The sequence below is a fragment of the Dunckerocampus dactyliophorus genome, chromosome 2 (assembly GCF_027744805.1).
Source record: "Dunckerocampus dactyliophorus isolate RoL2022-P2 chromosome 2, RoL_Ddac_1.1, whole genome shotgun sequence".
Classification (NCBI taxonomy): Eukaryota; Metazoa; Chordata; class Actinopteri; order Syngnathiformes; family Syngnathidae; genus Dunckerocampus; species Dunckerocampus dactyliophorus.
The window spans coordinates 22,624,192-22,646,228 of record NC_072820.1 but is presented as its reverse complement, the minus strand read 5'-3'; the positions used below and the strand labels follow the sequence as shown (position 1 = coordinate 22,646,228).

Below are 22,037 nucleotides of genomic sequence, written 5' to 3'. Positions count from 1 at the left end.
GCCTTAAAAACATCAGAGTGCTTCTTTCATATAGAGGATCTCTGACTAGTGTTTTTTGCGGTTGGTCCTAGAAAACAGCAACGTGATCCTGTCATATAGAACAGTGGGACCCACAGACCCTTTTGGGACCCACAGACCGGCTTGTGTTCCCACAAATCTCCCGCGGACTGGAGATTTCCCACATAGTATCAGCATTTGAGACCAAATGTGAGGTGAAAGAAAAATGCTAAAAATACAGTAGTAGCATATCTGTGCGGCATGAGATAAAGTTAGCACACGCACAATGGACAAGCGTCAAGTGAGACGGATGTAACAGAGAAAACCCGGTCACTTTTCAAAAATAAAACCCCGAAAAAAATGAAATAATGGAAATTATTTTTCTTTCTGTACGGCCCGGTACCAAATGACTAACCAGCCCGGTACCTAATATAGAATATTTCACTGTTGGTTCTCAAAAACGACAGAGCACTCCATTACACGTAGCATCTTTGAGTAGAACTTTTGCAGTGGGTCCTTTAATGACAGCAGAACGCTGCTGTCCTACAGAGGTCTTCCATCCTTGTAAAGAATTGTACATTTTTGTGACGATGTTATTTGGATGTTAGCTTTGTGAAAAAGCGGAGAAGCTGTGTTGGTGTACCTAGCGAAGTCAAATTGAGTGTAGTGGATTCCCACCCACGATGAGGTGTGAATGTCTGCTTAATCAAATCTTTCCGTGTAATTAACAAGCTTTCTCAGACGGATAATATAATTAAAAGACTTTTCCCCCTCCATGTTTTGGTGAAAAGGCAGGAGGGCGTGGGTCCTTCACGTCACCCCGAAAGGATTGCGATGAATGGACTCACTGACTTGGAGGACAATTTGACTTGGACTGACTTGGACTACAGCGCGAAAGACAATCACTCATCTCCTTCTTTTCTATCATAATTATTTATTAGACGTTTTGTCTCTCATTATTTAAGTATGCACGGAGGAACGCCGCGTGAGTGTCGTTGGACACTTTTCGCACTGTTTTGTAACTTTTTCTTTAACTTCAGCCAAGGTTCTCCTCCACCTTCTTCTGATCTTTTGCACGGAGTGGTGCACAGACACAGGAACAGGTCAGTGTGAAACCATAATCCACTCTTGGCACTTCGAAATCCTACCTTTTGTTGTGTATGTAAATGCGGCACAGCTGCCAACGCAAATACAACTCACATCTTTTTTTTTTCTTTCTTATCGCCTAAATGTGACTAAAGACGGCCAAGAGTGTCAGATAAGAGCCAGATAAAAGCTGGGAATGTTGCTGATAATAGCGTTTTTGTTGCAACAGAAGTTGAAACTATCGAGACAAAGTGATCAATACAGCTACAAAAAAAACAGCATGCAAGTTTATTTTCATCATATATCAGAGGCAAGTACTACTGTTTGTGTCTTCAAGTGTTCACTTTATTAATGCGCATTTTTGCCCCGCTAAGTAATAAAAACATTAGGAACAGCTCTCAGTGTGGTGCAGTACTCCAATGTACACACCAGCAATAATAATAAACAAGTTACACGAATACCTGTCATTCAAAACTAGTATCTTTGTAAAAGTACACTGAACAAAGAAACCAGTACTTTGTTTTTTATGACCGCAACGTTACTATTGTTATGAATATAACATATTGAGACCAGTCTTAGCTCTGTTTGAGGTTTCTTTCAAGTTTTGCCTTGCCTCATCGCCCATGTGTGGTTCTGTTGGTTTTCTTTGTTATATAAATACTGTATATTTGTATATGTATAGGCAAGGCACAATTAACTATTGTATCTTGACTTGACAAAGAATTCCCCAAACTTAGAGTCAGGAGCCCAGTAGTGGAAAAAAACGTGGCAAGCTACTTTAAGCATGATTTCATGATTGTTGTCATAAATCTATGTACGTTGTGTTCTTTATTTTTCATTTGTACGCACAAATGAGTAGTTCAATAGACCTTCTCTTTCAAAAGCCAAACTTGTAATTAATGTAAAAACGTTGGGTGAAGCTGATGTTATATTCTGATCTGCCTTTCTGCTCAGGAACTGGTGCGCCTATGTGGTGCACAAGAACGTCAGCTGTGCCGTGCAGGGCAGCGTGGAGAGCTTCCAGGAGCCGGTAGTGGCCCCCTGCCCGTCCTACCTGACAAACTGCCCCCGACAAGTGGCGTGAGTCTAACTTTATATCACGAAAACTAACAAAAGGCACACAGGAAAGAATAATACAAGCTACGGATGCTAATGTGGTTTAATGGAGCTGGTGTTGTCGTTATCACTTTGGGGGGTGGGGTCTTGGACGACTTTCCAGATGTTCTCTGAGCCTGCAGGGAAGTGATGTCATCTATTGTTTCCCTGGGAGCGTTTTGTCTTTGGCCGCTAACCACAATGTCACCAGGGAAGTGGAGCCGGTCACTTCCAAGAAAAACATGAGAGGTCATTTACAAACAAGAAAAACGAGAATGTAGGTCAGCATGGACAAGAGTTGAACTTTTTACTCATTTCAAAAACAGCTTTGAAAGCGTTTCATGTTTTGTTTTTTGCATATTTCAGTTTGAGCTCTGTTTTAGTCGCAACTGGCAGACGCTGAGCTTATTTGCTGCCCCTACGGGCTGCTGTAGACATGAAAACGGACAAGAAGTTGGTGCGGAGCCATTGTGAAATGAAAAAACAACGAGGTATTGCAAATGCCTACCAATAATAAAGTGGTTAAAAAGGGAATGGAGTGATGTTACCCAGGCTGGCAAAGTTAGCGCATGGAAAAGTCAGCGTCTTAGCAACGCTGGCACCCTGTTAGTCGGCTTGTTTTGGTGTTTGGTCGAGAGGGAAGCATTGACAAAGCAGCGTTACTGTTCAACACGTTAGCTTCTTGGCCACGAGACAGGTTGCCGTATACATTAAAACAGACAAAAAGTTAGTGCAGGATACAGTATATTGATAAATAGCTTGTTTGTTGTCGATATTGTATGTAACACAGTATTACACCAAAGGGTGTCCACATTTTTTCCACGAGGGCTGAAAAATGGTAATGATAATGGTTTAATTTATTTTGAACATGCATATAAGATAGATTGGAATACATCACATAGTTCACACATTCACACTTCTACATGTCCAAAAAGGAGTAGGAAGAAGCACTCAGCTGCTTTGTGCCGGGTTCATATTTGTTCTATTAGTTTTTACTTTTTATTTTAGATTTAGTTTTTAGTTCTTTTTTGTCCTCGGTTTTGGTTCTGTTTAGGGTTTTTAGTTGTGTCTTTTTCCTGGTTTTAGGGTAGCAGTGAGGTGACAGGATGGAGGGCCCTGTATCGGGTTGGCCTGTTCGCCTCACTGTCCTTTTGTTTGTTTGGGTCGACACATCAGGACTTTTTCTTTGGGGAGGTTTCCATTTCTTTTTTTGTTTAGTTATCAATAATATCAATTTGCCTCCTGTGTCCTCCTTAAATATGTTATGTTCCCCTGGGTCGTAACATATATCCATCCATCCATTTTCTATCCCGCTTGTCCTCGCTAGGGTCGCGGGTATGCTGGAGCTAATAATAAATTGGTTAAAAATTGAATGGAGTGAGGTTCCACAAGCTAGCAGAGTTAGCATCAAGCATATTTGGTACCTTGTTCGTGGATGCTTTGGTGTCCTGGCAGGTCATGTTTGATTGTTAAGTAAACTGTTGTAAACTGTTCTAACAGAGGGTTAAATTATTTGAAAATTGTTTTCCACATAATAAACCTAAGTACTAACTATATCTAAGCAATAAATAATAATAAATCTAAGCACTAATGGACGCTGCTCTTCTCCTGTTTGAAATATTGTCTGATTGGTGTTATCTCCAGATACCAAACCCGGTTCCGTCCGACTTACAAAATCGCCTATAAGAAGGTCACAGAGTTGGAGTGGCGATGCTGTCCAGGCTACCAAGGACCCGGCTGCAGAGATTTAAAACCCACTCCAGAGCGGCAGATCGTGCAGGGAACTCAGCCTTATGATGGCCTGTCTAATCCTGCGTATTCAAGCAGACACTTGCAGAGTAAGAGGACATTTTCTCCCAGGATTTTGTCGATTTATTGTGTCCGCATAGCATCACTGTGCTCCCTGCTTGTAGGACCAGAGCGCAGAGAGACGGGGCACCGTGAGACAAAGCATGATGGGACAGCGAATAAGGTACACCTTCTTGAAGGTGAAGTCCAGCGCCTCTCTCAGACTGTCCTGGACCTGCAGTCCGCCTTGAAGGAGTTAAATGCCAACCTGCGTGCAGACCTGCAGGAGGACACTAAGAAGATGCTGGTGACCCTCTTCAACAACATGCAACCGCCCGATAGCGTGGCAGTCCCGGGCCCAGACGAGAGTCCTGCAGTTCTGGATGGCCACCAGGCATCTAGAGGCGGGATGGCCGGAGACAAGGTGTTAGAAAAAATAGAAGCACGCTTGGACGATATCAACGATGCGCTAAAAAACAAGGAGGAGGTGCTGGAAGACCTGCGAGGGGCAATAACAAGTCATGAGGGGCAGATTCGCGTTCTCATGGATGCCTCGCAGTCTCAGACACCAACCATGATGGAGTTGGATGTTGTCCAGAGTTATATTGATGGCAAAGTGGAGAAGCTTAAGAATGAGCAAGACAAAACAATGAAGGAACAGCTGGACAAAATACAAGCATCATGCAGCAGCAAAATACAGTCCTTACAGAAGACCTGCGAGGACAGCCGTGACCAAGGTTTGGTCAGCCTCACCAAATTGGTGGACAACAAGGAGGCCGACCTAAGAAAGGAGATCCGGGCGCTGCGCCTGGACATGACGGCTGCTGATGGGCCTTCGCGTACTCAGAGGCAGACAGACCCCGTTAAGAAGCAAGAGGACCACTGCGACCACGAGGATTTGTGGCGAGAGATCGACCGCATTACAGAGGCTTACCGCATGCTGAACGTTCGCATCGACAACGAGCTGGCACATCTGTCAGTGCCCCGGGAGGACAACGACTTCAGCCCTCTAATTGAGGAGCTGGAGGCCCGCATCAATGTCACCGAGCAAAACGCAGAGACTCACTGCTTCTACGTAGAGGAGAAACTGACGCGGACCATCTTAGAGAAAGTGGCGTCACTGCGACAAGTCCTGGATGAGCGTCTGAACAGCATGGAGGACCAGTTCACCAGCATGCTGGTAGAGATGAGCAACAACTCCTTCCCGGGAATGTTTGGAGACTCCATGGATACCGTGCAGGCGGAGGTCAACAACAACAAGTTCCTCCTGCAGGGTTTGGATGACAAGATCAACGCTGTCGGAGAATTGTGCTCTGCAGTGTGCGCTGGATCAGGAGAAGCTGTTGGCGCAGGAAGTTCCGTACCAACAACGAAGGGTCTAGAAAACATCTGGAAGGATTTGCGTCGCTACAAAAATGACTTTGACATTCTTCACACTGACGTCAAAGCAAATACAGACAAGCTGTGGCAATTGCAGGACAGCGTCAAAAGGGAGTCATCTGGCAGAGACAGACAATCCAAAACTATGGAGGACTTCCAGAAGGGGTTGAGTAACCTCCAAGATAATGTTCTGGGTCTGTCTGGTGCTGTCACAGGTCTGAGTGACTCCTTGAGCAAGTACAACCAGGACATGCTCCAAATAAATGCAACATGCTGCCAGGCAGAGAAGAACACCCCCGGGAGGCTGGCGCTTGACACTACTGGCCTCCACATGGAGGAACTAAAGAACCGAGTGGACACTCTTACCAAGCAGGTGTTCACTGATTTGAGTCGATGTGAAGGCATGGAAGGACGGGTGAGCACGCTTGAGAAGGTGTGCGGCAGGCTGGACGGCTTTCCTGCTAACGTCACAGAGCTAACGGGCGGCCTGGAGAGACACGTGGGCATGCTGAAAGACAATGTGGAAAGGATGAACGTCACTTGTGGACGCCACAGCACAGACATCGTGGAACTGCAGAATGCGTTGCAGAGATTCCAGGCCCAGCTGTCTGCCATGGCGAGACAAGTTTCAAAAGACGTCTCTTCCAGGGAACCAGGTGAGTCTATGACATCACTGGCTGGGTGATCTTTGTAGTTAAGTATTAGAGAGAAGCTTTTGCAGTGGTGGGAGAAAGTTTTGCAAGTCTCAAGTCAAGTCAGGACAAATCCAGATCGAGTCGAAGTCATAGGCTTGAAATTTTCGAGTCCTTACAAGACAATTCCTCTTCTCAAGAATTAGACGACAAGTGTGGCCATGTTGGAAGTCAAGTAAACGATGGCAAATTTCTTCCGCTCTAGTTTAGTACCGTGGTAGACAAGTGGTTTTGATACACTGCCCCCTGCAGTTTTGGAGCAGACGCTGCACAGAGTATAAAGTCACACACGGTCTCTCGAGCGGATTTCCGCGTGGCTCTTTTCCGCATAACTCGTTCGAGCAGAAAGTATAACCCAGCCATAAGCCACACCCTCGTTATTTGGTCTTGAACCTGACTGGATGTTAACAGATGCATTAAATACGGTCACGTTAATTGAATACGTTCAACAGGGAGACATTTTACTCGACACGCGCACTGAAAATCGCAAGTATTTTGAAGTCATCAGACTAAAGTCTGAGTCAAGTCCCGTGTCATTGATGTCAAAGTCAATTGAGTTGAAAGTCGTCGATGATGTTGTCAAGTTGAGTCCATAGTTGTCATAATTGTGGCAAGAGTCTGGCTCGGGTCTTCACCTCTGGGCTTTTGTACTGAATCCCATTAGATTGTGCAGATGTACAGTAAGGCCAGGTCGTAGGACACCAAACCCCCAAAATAGTACACCCCATTTATTTGGGTTAGCTAAATATTGTACCCCTCAATCGGTACACACAAAACGGTGAAAATGTGTCAAAACACGCACCTCCCACTGTGTTACCTGTGCTACTATTTTCCTGACAAATACACCACACGATAGCGCTGTTATTAACCCCGTAAGTCAGACTGACTTACACAGCCGAAACGCTTCACAAAACACCAACTGTAACTTTAGGATGTGTAGCCCTATCACCATAAAATTAAGTACACACTTTTACGGAACTGAGAAGCGCTCGTGTGAAATATTTAAGCAAGTTTGGTTAAAAACATGGCTGCCATTAAGTAAACCGTTGGGACTTAGCAGCTAATTGCCCGTAGGTCTTTGACTATTTGTCTAATGATGCTAAAACCTTGAGGATATCTGTATTACATGTATGATAGCAAAGCATTTTGACCATAACCCACAGGAGGCGCCACCAATGTCTAACATGAGGACACCCCGTGGTGTAAATAAGAGCAAGCGTTTGGACTTTTGGAGCTGTCAGAAGAATGGCTGACTCTGTTCTTCCTTTCCAGCACATACGGGTTTATCAGGCGTAGTTCACATCTGTATAAACACCAAACCTTCCTGCAGATAATCCTGCATAATAATGCATTTTGCCTGCGCGGCTCACATGGAGGCTTGGAGGGAAAGGATCACATCCCTAAGTGGCCGCAGGGTATTTCCCCGAGTGGGAGCACAGGAGTTCACTGGGCCTCTTGCTGGCTGGCTGGCTGGCCTCCTACTCCTATGTCATTCAATATGTGGCTGCACCGCAAGGCTGAGGCCCATAATGGAGACTTCCTGTGACTTATGATGTTGTTGTCCGAAAGAATTCCGCAGTTTTTATAGAAAGAACGCGGCAGGTAAATTCAAGCTGAAATATTTATGTGCCATGGATCGCAACATTCCGGCCCCTCCTAAACTGCTGCAGTGATTTCATTTCAGTGTTTTGGGCCCCTGGAGGAAATGTCAGTACGCCCTGAGTGGACTGTCTTTTACTCCACTGAGTAATGGAGACATCTATCTTGCAGCCATGATAGAGTTTGTTTTTCCTTTCCTCATAACACAGCATTCTTACACATGCACACACACTCCACAGATTCCCGTAGGGTGACCTCAGCCTGACGAGTCGGGGTCTGGTCCTCATTAAGGGCCCTGACTCACCGCTGGAGCTGGTGTTGATGGAGAAAAAATGGGGGTGGGGGTTTGGCGAGAAAGAGGGGCTCCACACCCAGGACCAGATGCATGGTGGACTGCCCTCAGCTGTGATGTCATGACTTAGGGCCCCCATTGCCGGTGCCTCCCTTTTGCCAAAGCATGGACAATGGCGATGTTTGGGGTTGAATCCTGATCTGTGGTTGGTAACCCCATGTCAGGGGGCCAGAAGGAAGCACACTTTGATTTCAACTTTTACCACTGAAACTAGGGATGTGCCGATTGATCGACCACCAATCAGTGTCGTCCGATTTCCGTAAAAAAACACGCGATTGGCATATTTCGATAAACGCCTTTCAAAGACGATCACAAAAAAACATCGGCGTACGGCGGTAAGTCCTACATGTCTGCTGTGTCACGTAGGGTTGCCAACAAAATGACGTGTCTCGTATTGAAGTTGACAGGCTGCGCCAATCGATGCCAACGTGTTTGATCACTCCCTTACCAAACCAATCTCCATTTGTTTACGCGCTTCACCTCGCTGTCACTGGCTGCACTTTACATTGCCGGCAGCCACTTTGCTAGCTAGAGTAATCCGCCTAGCTTCTGGTCTCCGGATTCCAAATGTGGCTTTTTACCACAGTGACCTTTCATTTTTAAAACAAGCAAGCAATGTGGTTAGTTTGGAGCTTGTTTTTGTCCCACGGGAAAGCTACAAGTGGATATCACGTTTGTGGGTTTTGTACTAACTTTTTCAAGTGTACTATCTTGTTGTCATACTTTTAATTATGTCTTGTCCTCAAAACACTATTTGTGTGTGGTTGTGGTTGTTTCATGAACATAAACACATAGGGTGTCCACCCTTATGGCGGTGATACTACCACAGGGGTCTCCTATCTCGCCCTCTGGTTTTGAGTAGCCCACCAAAGAGTCAAAGAATATTTGCTTCATCTTTTAGTAATTTTGTTATTACACCTGTTCATTTCAGACTCTATGCCTTTATATAATGAAAAATGAGCACAAAATAGTATAAAGATGCTGGCCACACTGTTGTAGTGGAGATCTGCTTGGTAAAATGTTGCCAGTCAAAAATAAAAGACAAATAGTTGGCATCTCTAATAGTGATGAAAGTTGGAGCAGCCTGGACACTGAAAGTATTCAGTTTTAAGTTAAGCAGGAATGATTTCTATTTAATAGAGATACTTATTTATATTATTTTATTCTGTTAAACTCTGGTATCTTGAGCTAAAAAAGTAACATCTTATTTCCCATATATTCATATCACTCCAAAACATGTGTCAAATTAAATTCACGTTTGTGTCAAATAGTGCAAAAATTGTCACAATCCGCCCAAACGTTAATTTATTAATAATTACCTATTTGCCAGGGGCACTTGGAATTTTCTAGCCGTGATCGTGTTCAGGGTCCCGGACTGGTCAATCACAAAAACATTTTGCAATATACCGTATTGACCCAAATAGCTGTGTAACGTCAAGTCTTAAAAATACGGGTCGACTTATGTTCGCGGTCTTGAAATTTACTCATGCAAACCAACAGGCGGCCCAAAGTCCTTCCCACCTTTTCTTCCTGTCACTCACGTACACCAGTGGAAAAAAGTGTCTCAAAAGGTTTCTAGCAAGTTAGAAACAGGAGAGGAGTTATGATGTGAATTTGAAGAGAACGGTGATCAATGAAGCAGTCGTCAAACAACTGTCAAGCACACGTCCTTTTTTTTTTTTTTTAAAGCAATCTACCAGTTGTTATTTTACCGATATTGAAAAAATATATTAATTTGGTTGCTTTTGTGTTATATTCAGGTCAATACACTATTCTGAAAGTATTTTCTTCCATGAAGGGAGTTTGGCTCAGCGGGAAAACAGAACGAGTCTAAGTAGGAGAAAAAATGTCCAGAAAATCAAGAATCACAGTCCACTGTTGTATGGTGACGTACTTCCAAGATGTCTCCCGCTGTCATATGACGGCCGCGAGGAGGATGCAAACAGACCAGTCATTGTCCCTTCATTTACGGGCAGTTTACATGAGATTCTGGTTTAAAAATGGATAAAGATGATGTGGTTTGGGCAACATTTAGCAGCCATATAAAGTAAACAACATGAAAAGTATAGAGTATAGCATTTTTTGTACAACGTGAGATTGCCAACTACTGGCCTGGCATGCACATTACAGCATTTTAAGTAATTTTTGCAGGTTTGTGTCCTCTTCATTGTACGAGGTAAATTAAATAAACAAGAGATTAAATGGCCATGAAATGATCACTGACCATCGAGTTGGTGTTGCAGCGCATACTGAAATTTTTCCTGCTGTCATATGAGGGCCGCGAGGAAAGCCGCAAACAGACAAGGCGTTGTCATTGTGCAACGACGACTTAGAATAACTGCACTGGAGTAGCTAAGGAATGTTGCTGCCGCAGCACAAACATGGGAAAAAGCTGTAAAATTGCAAGTAAAAAAAAAAAGTAATAATTTTTCATGAATAAATGTAAGATATACAGTAATATTACTACTATATACACACTCGAAATATTATTAGAAACCACAATTTTGCAAAAAAGGGGCATAATTTTACAAGAACTGTTACAAGACAGTTTGAGGAAAAATGTTGTACGTTTATCAGGTAAGAAAGCCTTAATTTTATTAGAAAGATTGTAATTTTACAAAAAAAATAGTTATACAAGAAAAAGTCATAATATTACAAGGAAGAACGAAGAAAAAAAATGGTGATTTTTGGAGAAAAATGTCCCAATTTTATGAAAAACATTATTCTATGAGAAAAAAGCAGTAATTTCACAGGGGAAAAAAATCTTAATTTTACAAGCAAAAAAATGATTTATCTGAAGAAAGAGTCATAGTATTGCATGGAAGAAGAATGAAGAAAAAATTAATAGTTCTACGTGAAAAAAAGTCACAATTGAAAAAAAATTCTATTTGAATAAAGCAGTAATTTTACAAGAAAATAAAATTGTTTATTTTGATATCGAGAAAAAATCATAATTCAACGAGGAAGAAGATCCAAGACAAAATGTTTAATTTTATGAGAAAAAGTCTTAATTTTACAAAAAGACTTCCCTTAGAAAAGATCATTCAGTCATTTTTTTTTGAAAAAATCCAAATTTTCCAAGAACTTTATTTACTTCATATGAGCAAAAAGTCATGTATCACTGACACAAAAGTCACATTAAGCAAAACTTGAAATCTTCCGAAAAGACAATTCTATGAGAAAAAAGCAGTAATTTTACATGAGAAGAACAACATCTTACAAGATTAAACATTTCAATTTATGAGAAAAAGTCAGTTTTCCAAAAAGAAAAGTCGCAACTTCCAAGAAAAAGACTTTACGGGAATAAAAGTCATGTTACAAGAAAAAGTTGCAATTTTGCCCGCAAAAAGTCGCAATAAAAAGAAAAGACATCACACTACAAGAAAAAAATGTGTAATTTTATGAGGAAAACGTGACGGGTAGGGTTGTTGCAAGATCTCGCGAGATTAAAACGTGACAAGATTTGTAGTTCAAACTTCTTGTTCTCGTTCTTGTGGGCACTAGGCCGGGGATGATGATAAATTCATTAATTAATCACACAATAAATGAAGCTCAATAATTCTGCCGGCCTCCAAATATTGCCATGTGCATGCGTGTCTGTTTTCATCGTGTCCCGCCTCCAAACAGGCAGGAAGAGCATTCACTCTGTGCATTGGCTTCAGCGTCTTGGCATGTTTGTTCCATAGAACAACGGCATGAACGGAGTGAGCCCTTTTGTCAGTCATACAGTCGCTTTTGTCTTGGTGGGTGGAGGCGGGGCTGCGGGCATACACACAGAGTGCAGAAGAGTGTAATTTAGTAGGAATTAAATTGCAATATATTGCAATACACTTTATTGTCGTATATTTTTTCATTGTTCTTTTAGAGATAGAATAGATGTTTTCTCTTCGGCTCCGATCACGTCCTCGCCTCATCCTAAGAATGTCCCCCTTTAGTTTGCATTTCGTCCTTGCGAGAATGCCAGAGGACGCCGTCTTTTCTGCCTCCCCTCCCGCAGGACGGTCTCACAAATGAAGGCTTTGATTTTGTGGATCAATGCTTCTTAAATGGAGAGCGAGAGCGAAGGGAGTGGCTTCAGCGATGATGAAAAAGAAGACAAGCAAGGATATCAAAGATCTTCTTGAAGTCAAAGGCGAGGAGGAGGAAGAGAATGTAAACTGGCATGGAGAGGACGCCACACACGCTGTATATATCGATTGAGAATGGGAGGCGTGGGGGGGCTTTTTCCTCCAGTGAAGTTGCTAGGGGAGGCGATCCCGTGATAGCTGACCCGGCAGTCCATCTGGAAGTCTTCACATACACAATGGGAGTCCCAACACCCCCCCCCCTCGTCCCACCCCCGCCCCCACCCTCAAGGTCCGCACCGGTCCTCTCATCATTAGAGGCGAGTGTAAAATTGTGTCCATGTGCAGAGAGTAGTGTGTCAGGGAGTGAGGGAGTGATGCACGTTACAGGTTGCCGTCAACACATCTGTGGCGTAACATCTGCTCCCGGTGACGTGTTTTTCCTCTGCTTTGTGGTTGCCCCCCTAGCGAGACATGGTCGGCGCGGAGGGCTCATGGGAAATATGCACTCATCCTGAAGACCACATTTCTAAATTGTCTTTCATGATGTTTGTGCTTTGTAATTATTATTACTATTAGTGACTGACTAGCCTGTCACCGTGGTGATTCATTGCAAGTCATGCTGAGTCATGTTGCAGGATTACAGTTTACCCTTAACAGATCCTGGGGGACATTTTGCGCCATTCTTTTTTTTTAATTAGACATTTTGGCGGTGTTAAATGAATATAGCTGTAATTTGCCAGAGGATATTCATTTGTAAAACATTTAACTGTTAGTCTGAAATGGCAATGTTATGACACAAAAGTGACCCTTTTGTCCAATTGAGAACTGCTCCACATTGATCTTGTAAACGAATGCAATTCATTCCATTAAGATTAGGCATGTCCAATATTGGCTTTTTTGCCAATAACTGATATGCCGATATTGTCCAACTCTCAATTTCTGATGCCGATATCAGCTGATACTGATATGTGTGACATAACATATCTCCTGTGGTGGAACGAACACATATCTGTTGTGAAGCTAATGGATAGAGCACCAGCAATTAGCTTCTCAACGTGGTTGTAACCGACATTGTAAAACATCTGAGAAATACTTGCTATTAGGCTTAGGCTGTGACGTTTGTTTTAAAAGTCAACAGAGTATCCATTTACATTTTTTTATCATGGAAAAGTCCAGGGAAGAAAATGAAGTGTCATAATTTTCATGTAGGCTTGCACTTTTAGTGCAGCAGCAGTGACGGAGCCAGAACTGTTTCGTAGGGGTGGCCAAGGTGAGACCATTGCAACAAAAAAAAAGGATGGCATAAGTTGATACCACTCCTGACCACCACGGCACGCTGTATTGGTTTCTACACCACACTGACCATTGCATGTACACAGTAATTCCAGGCGAAAATGAACATATTTCGCACCATCAGATTTGAATGAAATTTCATCTGCAGATAGATATTAAAGTGAATTTATATCCTACATGCCTTTTATCTTGTCCTGAAGCTCCGATCCATGAATTTGAAAGGCTTAAAGTTGGACTTAACATTCTTAGCCGTCGTATGAGTCGAGGTGGTCTAAACACTCAGTATATATGTGATGCGAAATTGAAGCGGAAAAGTCATCTACCTAACAAACATGTATACGAATGAAAATACACCCTATATATAAAAAAGCAACATTTTCATAGACGTCCCCACGGACTCTCCTAATTGGACGCGCGCACACAGCTTCAGATTTTACCGTCGCTTACTTCCGCAAATTGTAACATTCTTACTGACTATAAGCGGCATATGTAGAAAATGGATGGAAGGAGCAAGCTAGTTTTTGCTAGTCACCCACGTTTGTTTACACGCTTGAGAGGCGGTTTGACGACGTCCTCTTTTGCGCGCCGGCAAAGACGGGAGCCCATTTTTGCAGAGCTGCTGGAAATGTGAATTTTCTCTTTGAGAGTAATGGCTGCCTTTCAAGCAGCTCTGTTTGTTTATTCAAGCACATCTTTACGTGCCATGAGAGCGACGTTCGGCATCGGTGTGATTCCCTGATTCCATTGATATTGAGACGGCCACGCTGGGGCTAAGATGAAAGTCAAGTGGCTAGCAAGGAAGTGGAGATTCAAGTCTTTGCTACCTTATATTATGATGGGAAACTTGAATTCACTACGGAGCAGGATCGACGAGCTGGCAAGAACACCTTCAAATTTGTGCTTCACTGACTTGCTAACAGCTAGCGTCCCAGAGGCTAACGTGAGGAGCTAGCCCACTTCAGTACAGTCAGAGCGGCCAGGAACACAAGGAGGTGGGCTTGCATTGTATGTGAACAAACTGTGGTGTCATCCTGGCCATGTGAACATTAAAATGTCCATCTATACAGCATTTTTTAAATATTGGTTTTCATTATGGGGCAAAAATGTGATACCGATGTCTACCGATATCACATTTTTATGCAATATCAGGCCAATATTATCGGTTGGCCAATATTATCGGACATCCCTAATTACCATTTAAATTTAGACCGCTGGCCTTCAGTTTTTACATTTTATTTTTGTTCAATTAATGGGGCTACTTATTCCCATTCAAAGCTTGCAGCAAAATGTCACACCTTGGACTGTTTTCTGCCAGGGTTACCTTGCGACTCAAATAATGTGTACATACATATAAGGGTACATCTCTATTGATGCTTGGAATGGTGTATATGTAAAAAACACACACAGAGGTTTGTGTGCTTGTGCTTTAGTTTGTTTTGTTTTTTTCTCCTAAATGCATCATTTAAATATACTGACCTTTAATAGTTTTTGAGAATCTGACATTTTTGGTCCTGAAGTGACTGAGTGTGACTCTTTTGACAAAAAAATTATGGGTTGCCACCAATCACTGACCCATCTCTGTCAAAAAGCCTAATAATATACGTTGTGGAAAAGGTTTTAAGGTATTTTGGGAAGCAAGCATGGTAGTTGTTCACGGCAGCTACTTACTTACAAATGCAAAGTGTGTTGTCGTTTGCAGGAGTGTAGAATTACGGAAACATTGTGCAGACACTTACATAAGCAAGTTAGAGCTTTATTTATGCTGATGCATTCCAAATAGCCGGTTGCCATGCCAGCGCAGCCAACATCCAATCTGACTTGGTTATTAATGCACTTGTACAACTGCACTGCATCACATCTCTTTCAGAGCTGTTTTTAATATTCTGAACCTCTCTCCCAGCGTGATATGTTGTCATACGTTGCTTTGGGAGAGCTTTCATCCTCCATTTCCCCACAAATCATCCCAAAATGTAAACACTGGCATTAAGTGGTCATTTCCTCCAAGCGTGTCTGACACAATTACAGCATTATCTTCATCCTGCCAAGACCCCACCGCAGGGTTCAAATGGCGTTCACGTGGCGAGTCACCCTTGAAGCCATTTCACATACAACATAAACTCTACTAATCTCCATCTGCAACCACGTGAACCGCGAATAGCAACGTTGACGTCAATAAAAACATGCAGGACCTCACAAGAAAATTTGCTAATGAAATAACACTAAAACTACTAGTCATGAGGTTATTTTACAACAAAAGTTGTATTATGACAAACAAACCTTAAGTTTATGATTTAAAAAAAACTTTAAAAAGGCAATTTTTGGAAAAATTCTGATTTTTACTATAATAAAGTAATAAGTACAGGAAAAGTTACATTTTTATTATGAGAAATAAGACAAGTTTCTGAGGAAAAGGACAGAATTTAATAGGATTTAATCTCACATTATTAATAATGATTTAATTAAATACCCTTTAAGATATTATTTTTTTTACAAGCAATAGTTGTAATTTTACAAGAATAAAGCCATATCAAGAAAATAAGTCATTATTTTTGACAATGAGCAGTAATGTAGTACTGTATATCAATAAGTGTGTCTGCCACGATGGCCGCAACCAATAGCACTGCAGTCTGATTGGATGACAACATACGACACCTGGTTGTGGTGATGTAACTACAATTATTGGCATGTGTCTGGAGGGTGTGTTCATAGTGTCTTGGCTCACCTGGGTCGGGTGATGTCTGGGCGCTTCTTTGCTTCTGAAATGAATCAGTGACGCTTGGGGAAAAAAAATCATATCAGCTGTGAGGAAAAGTAATGGATTTCTTACAAATGTCAGAAAATTCCATGTGATTTATCCTTGGCTTTCTTTTTCTTCATAGGTTTGGTTATCAGACCCGAGACCCCAGCTTCTGTACCGGCCTCCCCCCCAACCAGAGGCAGAGTGAGACAAATCCACATCCCCGTCATTATCCCTCCGCCACCGCCAAGGCATCCCAGCCAAGCGGGCCAACCCGTCGTCCACACCATCAAGATGGCCTCGCCTAGCCATCCGTCCAGCCCCCAGCAACCCGGTGGCCACGGCGTTCCCGCTGTGCCCAGCAGGCCAGTGGTGGAGACAGGCGAGGCGGGGCCACCAGGGTACACGCGCAGGGTGACGGTGCGGAGGGGCTCAGAGGATTCATCTAGGGTGCCCATCACTGGCTTTGCAGGAGCGCCGGGTTAGCATAAATATCTTTGGAAAAGCTGAATGTCTAGATGGGGGATCTCATTGTCTTGTTGTCTTTTGCAGGCTACCCTCCTTTGCAGCCAGCATCTTTCAAACCCCAAGCAAGCAGGCACACAGGTATTGTTTTGTAGCGCTTTTTCAATGCAATGCCCTGAGAACATAACCTGGATGAATGAGAATATTCACAGGCGTACTTAGCTTTTTTGCCAAATAGCGCAATATTACCGGGAAAACGTTTTCATTTTACAAGAAAAAGTAGCAATTTTCAAAGAATAAAGTCATTATATCATGAAAATAAAGTCATAATATTTTTTATGAGACACAAAAACAGGGTTTTACGGGAACAAAGTTGCAATGCTAAAGGAACGTATGAATTTAGAAAAAATAAAGTTGTTGCATTACAAGAAAAATAATTGTATGGTTCTGGAAAAAAAAGCTGTTATTTCATAACAATATAGTTGTAATACCACAGGAACAAAAGGACAAAATAGCTACCGGAATAAAGTAATATGCAGGAAAACAAAAAAATCATTCATTGAGAAAAAGAAATCATTTTGTGAGGATAAAGTTGTATTGTTACCACGCAAGTCGTAATTTTATGAGAATATATTTTGAATACAGTGTTCTCTCGCTACATCATTGTTCACCTTTCGCGGACTCGCTGCAATTTTGCGTTTTTTTTTTAACAATGTATGAACGTGCATTGTTTTCTGTGTCCTTGTGATGTATTAGAGTGATCTATCAGTGCTCTGTTGTCTGTGTCTGTTATTGTATTTACTGCTGCTACCAGTAGAGGGTGTTGTATACTCATGTGACAGTTGAAAACATGTGCGGCTGGAGGAACAATGTCATCCCTCCACCTCGTCTCTGTATGTGTTTCTGTGCCTGTACCAGCATGTTAGGAACCCACAGTAGACAATAGCCGACTAAATATAGAGCCACAACAGTCCTTATTGGCTAAGGGAGAACCCACCTATTGTGTTCTGCGTCCTGATTGGCTGTAGACCATGGTCACTCAATCTCCTTTGTGCTGTTTCCTGTTGTGGTCAATGGTCGCTAGCAAACTAGCTAACCCTGTGAGCTGCTTGCTAACCGGCAATAAACAATAGAAAAAGAAGAAGAAGCTACGGAATAAATTAATCTTCGGTTCAAGGACTACGATGAGGATGAGGAAAATACGACAGCAGGATCTGTATGTTATAAGTAGGATACAAAAACACTACTGCTGAGCGGCACCAGGATGAGGTACGGTCAGGGAAACACTATTTAGAAAAGTCAGAATTGATAGCAACCCACCCAAGCCTTGTCATTGCTGTAGAATTAACAGAAGGATTTAGTCATGGAAAATTTAAAATTATTTTTCCACCAGCAGAGGACACCATTTAAATTGGCCATTCATTTTCAAAGGGAACATTTTCACGGAAAATGTGAAATTACACTAAAGGTGGGAATATTTTGAAAAGTCTGAATTGGTGGCACACTTGTCCCAAATGAGCTGAACATGTTGATGTTGGATTTGTTTCAATTGGTTAAGAAATGGAGGAGGAGTTAGCGAACAAAAAATGAGTAGGAATTTTTTTAAAATTGCCGATTACAATAACATATAATTGTAAAAAACATAAAGTTAGCTACTTCTTGGATTTCACTTATTGCGGGCTTTTTTGGGACCTATGTCCCGCGATAAAACAAGGGAACACTGTATTACAAGTAAAGTCATGAGAAAGTAGAGAAGTATGTGGATTTGCTTTCGTTTTCTTGGCAATGGGCAGAAATTGATTCATTAACTCTCATGTGTGTGTTTGTACCTGGCAGGTCCAATAGCATCCAAAATTCCCTGGAGTCCATCATACCAACAATCACCTGGTAAACAAAGAAAAAGTCAATTATATACACACTAAGGACTATTCTCTCCTGTTGTTCATGAAGTGCCTTTTAAAATGAAGTACTGTGATGTTGTTGTTTGCAGCTGCAATAGACCACAGTGCCTTTGCGGATCCTTTCTCCTTCTCGGCCGGCCTCACTCGCCAGCCGTTCTCTGGAGACTTTGGCATCATCCGCTTCAACAAGGTTTTGGTCAACGACGGAGGCCAGTACAGTCCCCACACAGGTACCTATTACCTGGCTACTGTAACTTATACTCACGTCTCCAAATGTTTGGCTTCACCAGTGAAGTTATATACGCAAACACCACCACAATTTTATTCAAGCAAGCGTTAAACAGGGGCTCTAGTAGTCAGCCCTGAGATACGTCAGTGTTAGATTTCTTATTCACGCACTGAACTTTCGGCTACAGTCAGTGAATAATATAATTGCAGGATATTACACACAAAATGTATGAATGAGAATATGGTGCAAATGTTATTTGAGAGAATTAATGTTTTACAAGAATGTGTATTTCATTGGTGTATATTTCATAGATTTAAACATGATGAGATTTCTCGTTGGGAGAAAAATTGTATCATGAGAACAGGGCAGCCAGAAACCAATCAGACTGTGAACTATGGCATCGCTACTATGAATGGTAATACAGTAATATGGAAGTGTAAGGGTGTAAGGCATCATTAGAACCACATACTAAGTGCTGTAGGCACACCTGGCACCCAACCTACCTTGGTGTTGACAGTGTCAGCGAATGACATGTAGCTGTTTTCTCCCCATCAGAATTAAACAGCTGCTTGCTACTTGTTGATGTCCAAGCAGAAGCTGAAGTAATTCTACATTTGATCAAATTGACGTAAAGATTTGTCAGATCAAACCATGTAATGTTCGGACTTGTCTGCACCCTCAATCACCGAGCACTTCTATTGATGCTCATTGCAGTTGGCTAAGCGCCAACTTTCCAGTACCGGGGATCACCGGTTTCGTTTCATAACACAACTCATACATAGAAGAGATCTGTGTTGACAGTTTTAGCAAGGAAGGGAGCACATTTAAGTGTTTCTTGCATCATGCATTTATTCGGTAATTAAATACAAGTCATCAACAAAGGTGAAGCATCCGCCGAGCAAGCGGGTGGGAGTGAGCCCCACCTCCGTAACGCCGTGCAATGCATGCAAAAGCCTTCATAATGCAACCCAGCCCTTGACCAACATCGCCAAGAAGGCAGAGTTTGGACACACTCGCCGTCCTGCCAAAACACACATGGGTGTCCAAAGCGTGCCGCAGGGGCCATCTGTGGAACATGGCTCAACTAAAATAAACAAAAACCCAGCAAAAGTGGAAAAATAGAGCAAAAAGGGATCATGTAACTAGAAAAAGCTGAAATGTTGAGACTAATAACTAATACAAACACAAAGATTTGTCTTGAAATATATGTATAATGTTTTTCTAATTATAATTTTTGTTTTGTTTTGTTATCACTATCAAAGGACAGCTGGACGTCCCTGTCATAAATAGACAAAGGCAAGGTAGACAAGAGAAAAACAGTGAGGTGTATTATTATTATTATTATTATTATTGTTATATGATCATAACACTGGTTTATTTGGTCTCCAAAAATGTTGACAATAATATCATTGAGTGTCAATTTGTGGGACAATAAACATTTCAACACGCACCTCCATTGTTTTTTGACTTGGATAAATAAAAAAAAATTTGTCTAGTAATATTTTTTCGTTGTACTTTTCCTAAAATTCATGTTAAAATCTCGCCTCGCGGACCCAATCTCGTGCATCATCTTGTGATTGAGGTGTCTTGTGACACCCTTAATATTTCACAAGAAAAGAAAATTCAGAGAATAGTCATATTGCAGAAAAATTCTAAGACAATTACAAAAAATAGAGAAAAAAACATCAACATTTTTCAAGTAAAAAAAATGGCAATTTTATGTGTTAATCTGCAATTTTATGAGTAAAAATTCTGAATTTTGCAAAGCAGTAGGGAACTTATGGCTCGGGAGCCAGATGCGGCTCTTTGATGACTGCATACAGCCCACAGACATTTCTTAACACGATAACATTTATTAATTTCGATTTTATTTCCGATGACTTTTTGAAGTACACCATTACAGAAATCGCAGTGTTAAAAATAATATTAAATATATAATTGGCCAAAGCCAATGCCAGCTGGCGTTCTGATATTTTCCGGGTCAGGAACCAAAACTGTAATTCTGCAGAGTAAACCCTTTTGACGAAGAAGATGTAAAAAAGAAAAAGATAAGGAGTACAGTGCAATACTATGCAGCACCAGAAGTTGTTGGTCTTGCTTAAAAACGCCCGCATTTAGTTATATTCAATGTTAAAAAAAATACTATATACATTTTATGAAATATTATAAAAATCAAATGTAGCCAAAAAGGTTCCCCACACCTGTACTAAAGTGAAGAATGTTATTTTGGATCAATTTATTTTTATTTGGCACATCATTACGCTTTCCAGTGGCCGATACTTTACATTAACTTGACTTTTCTTTTCTTTTGCTTTATTTGAATGACAGTTCTGAATAAACAAACCACTTGCAGTACAGTAACTGACTCAAGCTTAGAATTTATAAATTATGTCTTTTGGGGAACAGGAAAATGTGCTTGCTAAGTTGTCTTATTCCCCCACAGGACTGTTCACGGTACCACAGGAAGGACGATACCTCATCTCTGGACTTCTGACCGCAAAGGAAGGTGAGCGCATAGAGGCAGTGCTGTCCGTGTCCGACCGCAGTGTTCAGAGGCTCCAGAGCTCGGCAGCGCCGGCAGCAGCAGCAGCGGCGGCGGGGCTTTCAGGGTCAGGTCAGCCCGGAGGCTCGGAAGCGTGCATCTATGGAGGCTCTGTCTCCTTTAGCCTGATTTTGCCGCTGAGGAAAGGAGACCGTGTGGGCCTAGTGAGGACCGCAGGCCAGCTGGCCACCACCGAGGCTCGGGAGATCCTCTCCACCTTCAGCGGCATCTTCCTGTACGGAGCACCGGCGGCCCACCACCACCGATAGCTGCAGCTCAAAGACTATAGAATGTCAAATTTGTGCACATAAACAATAAGCAACAACACCAGCAGGAGCAAGATTTGTTTCTAATATATTTGACCACCATTGTATCCCCTCTTTGTGAACGTGTATGTGATACACCATCTGTGACATTGCTTCAATAAATTGTGATAAATCAACTTTAGCTTGAGCTCAACACATAAAGAATGACTTATGTCAGATATTTATGTGTCAAAAAGAATTATTATTATTGTTTATTGTCATTAATTGGTTCCACAACCGACCATCATAAGTGAGGTTCCACTAAGTTGGATTCCTTATTTTCGTAGTTAAGAGCATACAAAAAACAGTTTATGACCTTCTAAATACAGTTAACATTATTAGAGCCCTCTAGACACACCTTTATACTCATTTTACCCAATATAGTAGACATCCATTCATCCATTTCTATACTGCTTCTCCTCTTTAGGGTAACGGGGTATGCTGGAGCCTATCCCAGCTGACTTCGGGCGACAGGCGGGGTACACCCTGGACTGGTCGCTAGCCAATAT

At 42.0% G+C, this 22,037-nt stretch overlaps 1 protein-coding gene across 2 annotated transcripts; it reads left to right on the top strand.

The window, feature by feature from the left end:
• The first annotated feature begins 568 nt into the window (after window positions 1–568).
• emilin2a (elastin microfibril interfacer 2a) lies at window positions 569–21,665 on the top strand. Of its 2 annotated transcripts, XM_054764199.1 has the most exons (10): window positions 569–685; window positions 789–1,100; window positions 2,038–2,163; window positions 3,823–4,016; window positions 4,092–6,002; window positions 16,229–16,567; window positions 16,639–16,692; window positions 18,388–18,438; window positions 18,542–18,682; window positions 21,125–21,665. In XM_054764199.1, exons 2-10 carry the CDS (start codon window positions 964–966, stop codon window positions 21,490–21,492), a joined length of 3,321 nt encoding a protein of 1,106 aa, XP_054620174.1. In that variant the 5' UTR covers window positions 569–685; window positions 789–963; the 3' UTR covers window positions 21,493–21,665. The 2 variants fall into 2 exon arrangements, with proteins under 2 accessions (XP_054620174.1, XP_054620167.1); XM_054764192.1 differs by having other exon boundaries at window positions 596–1,100.
• The last annotated feature ends 372 nt before the right edge of the window (window positions 21,666–22,037 follow it).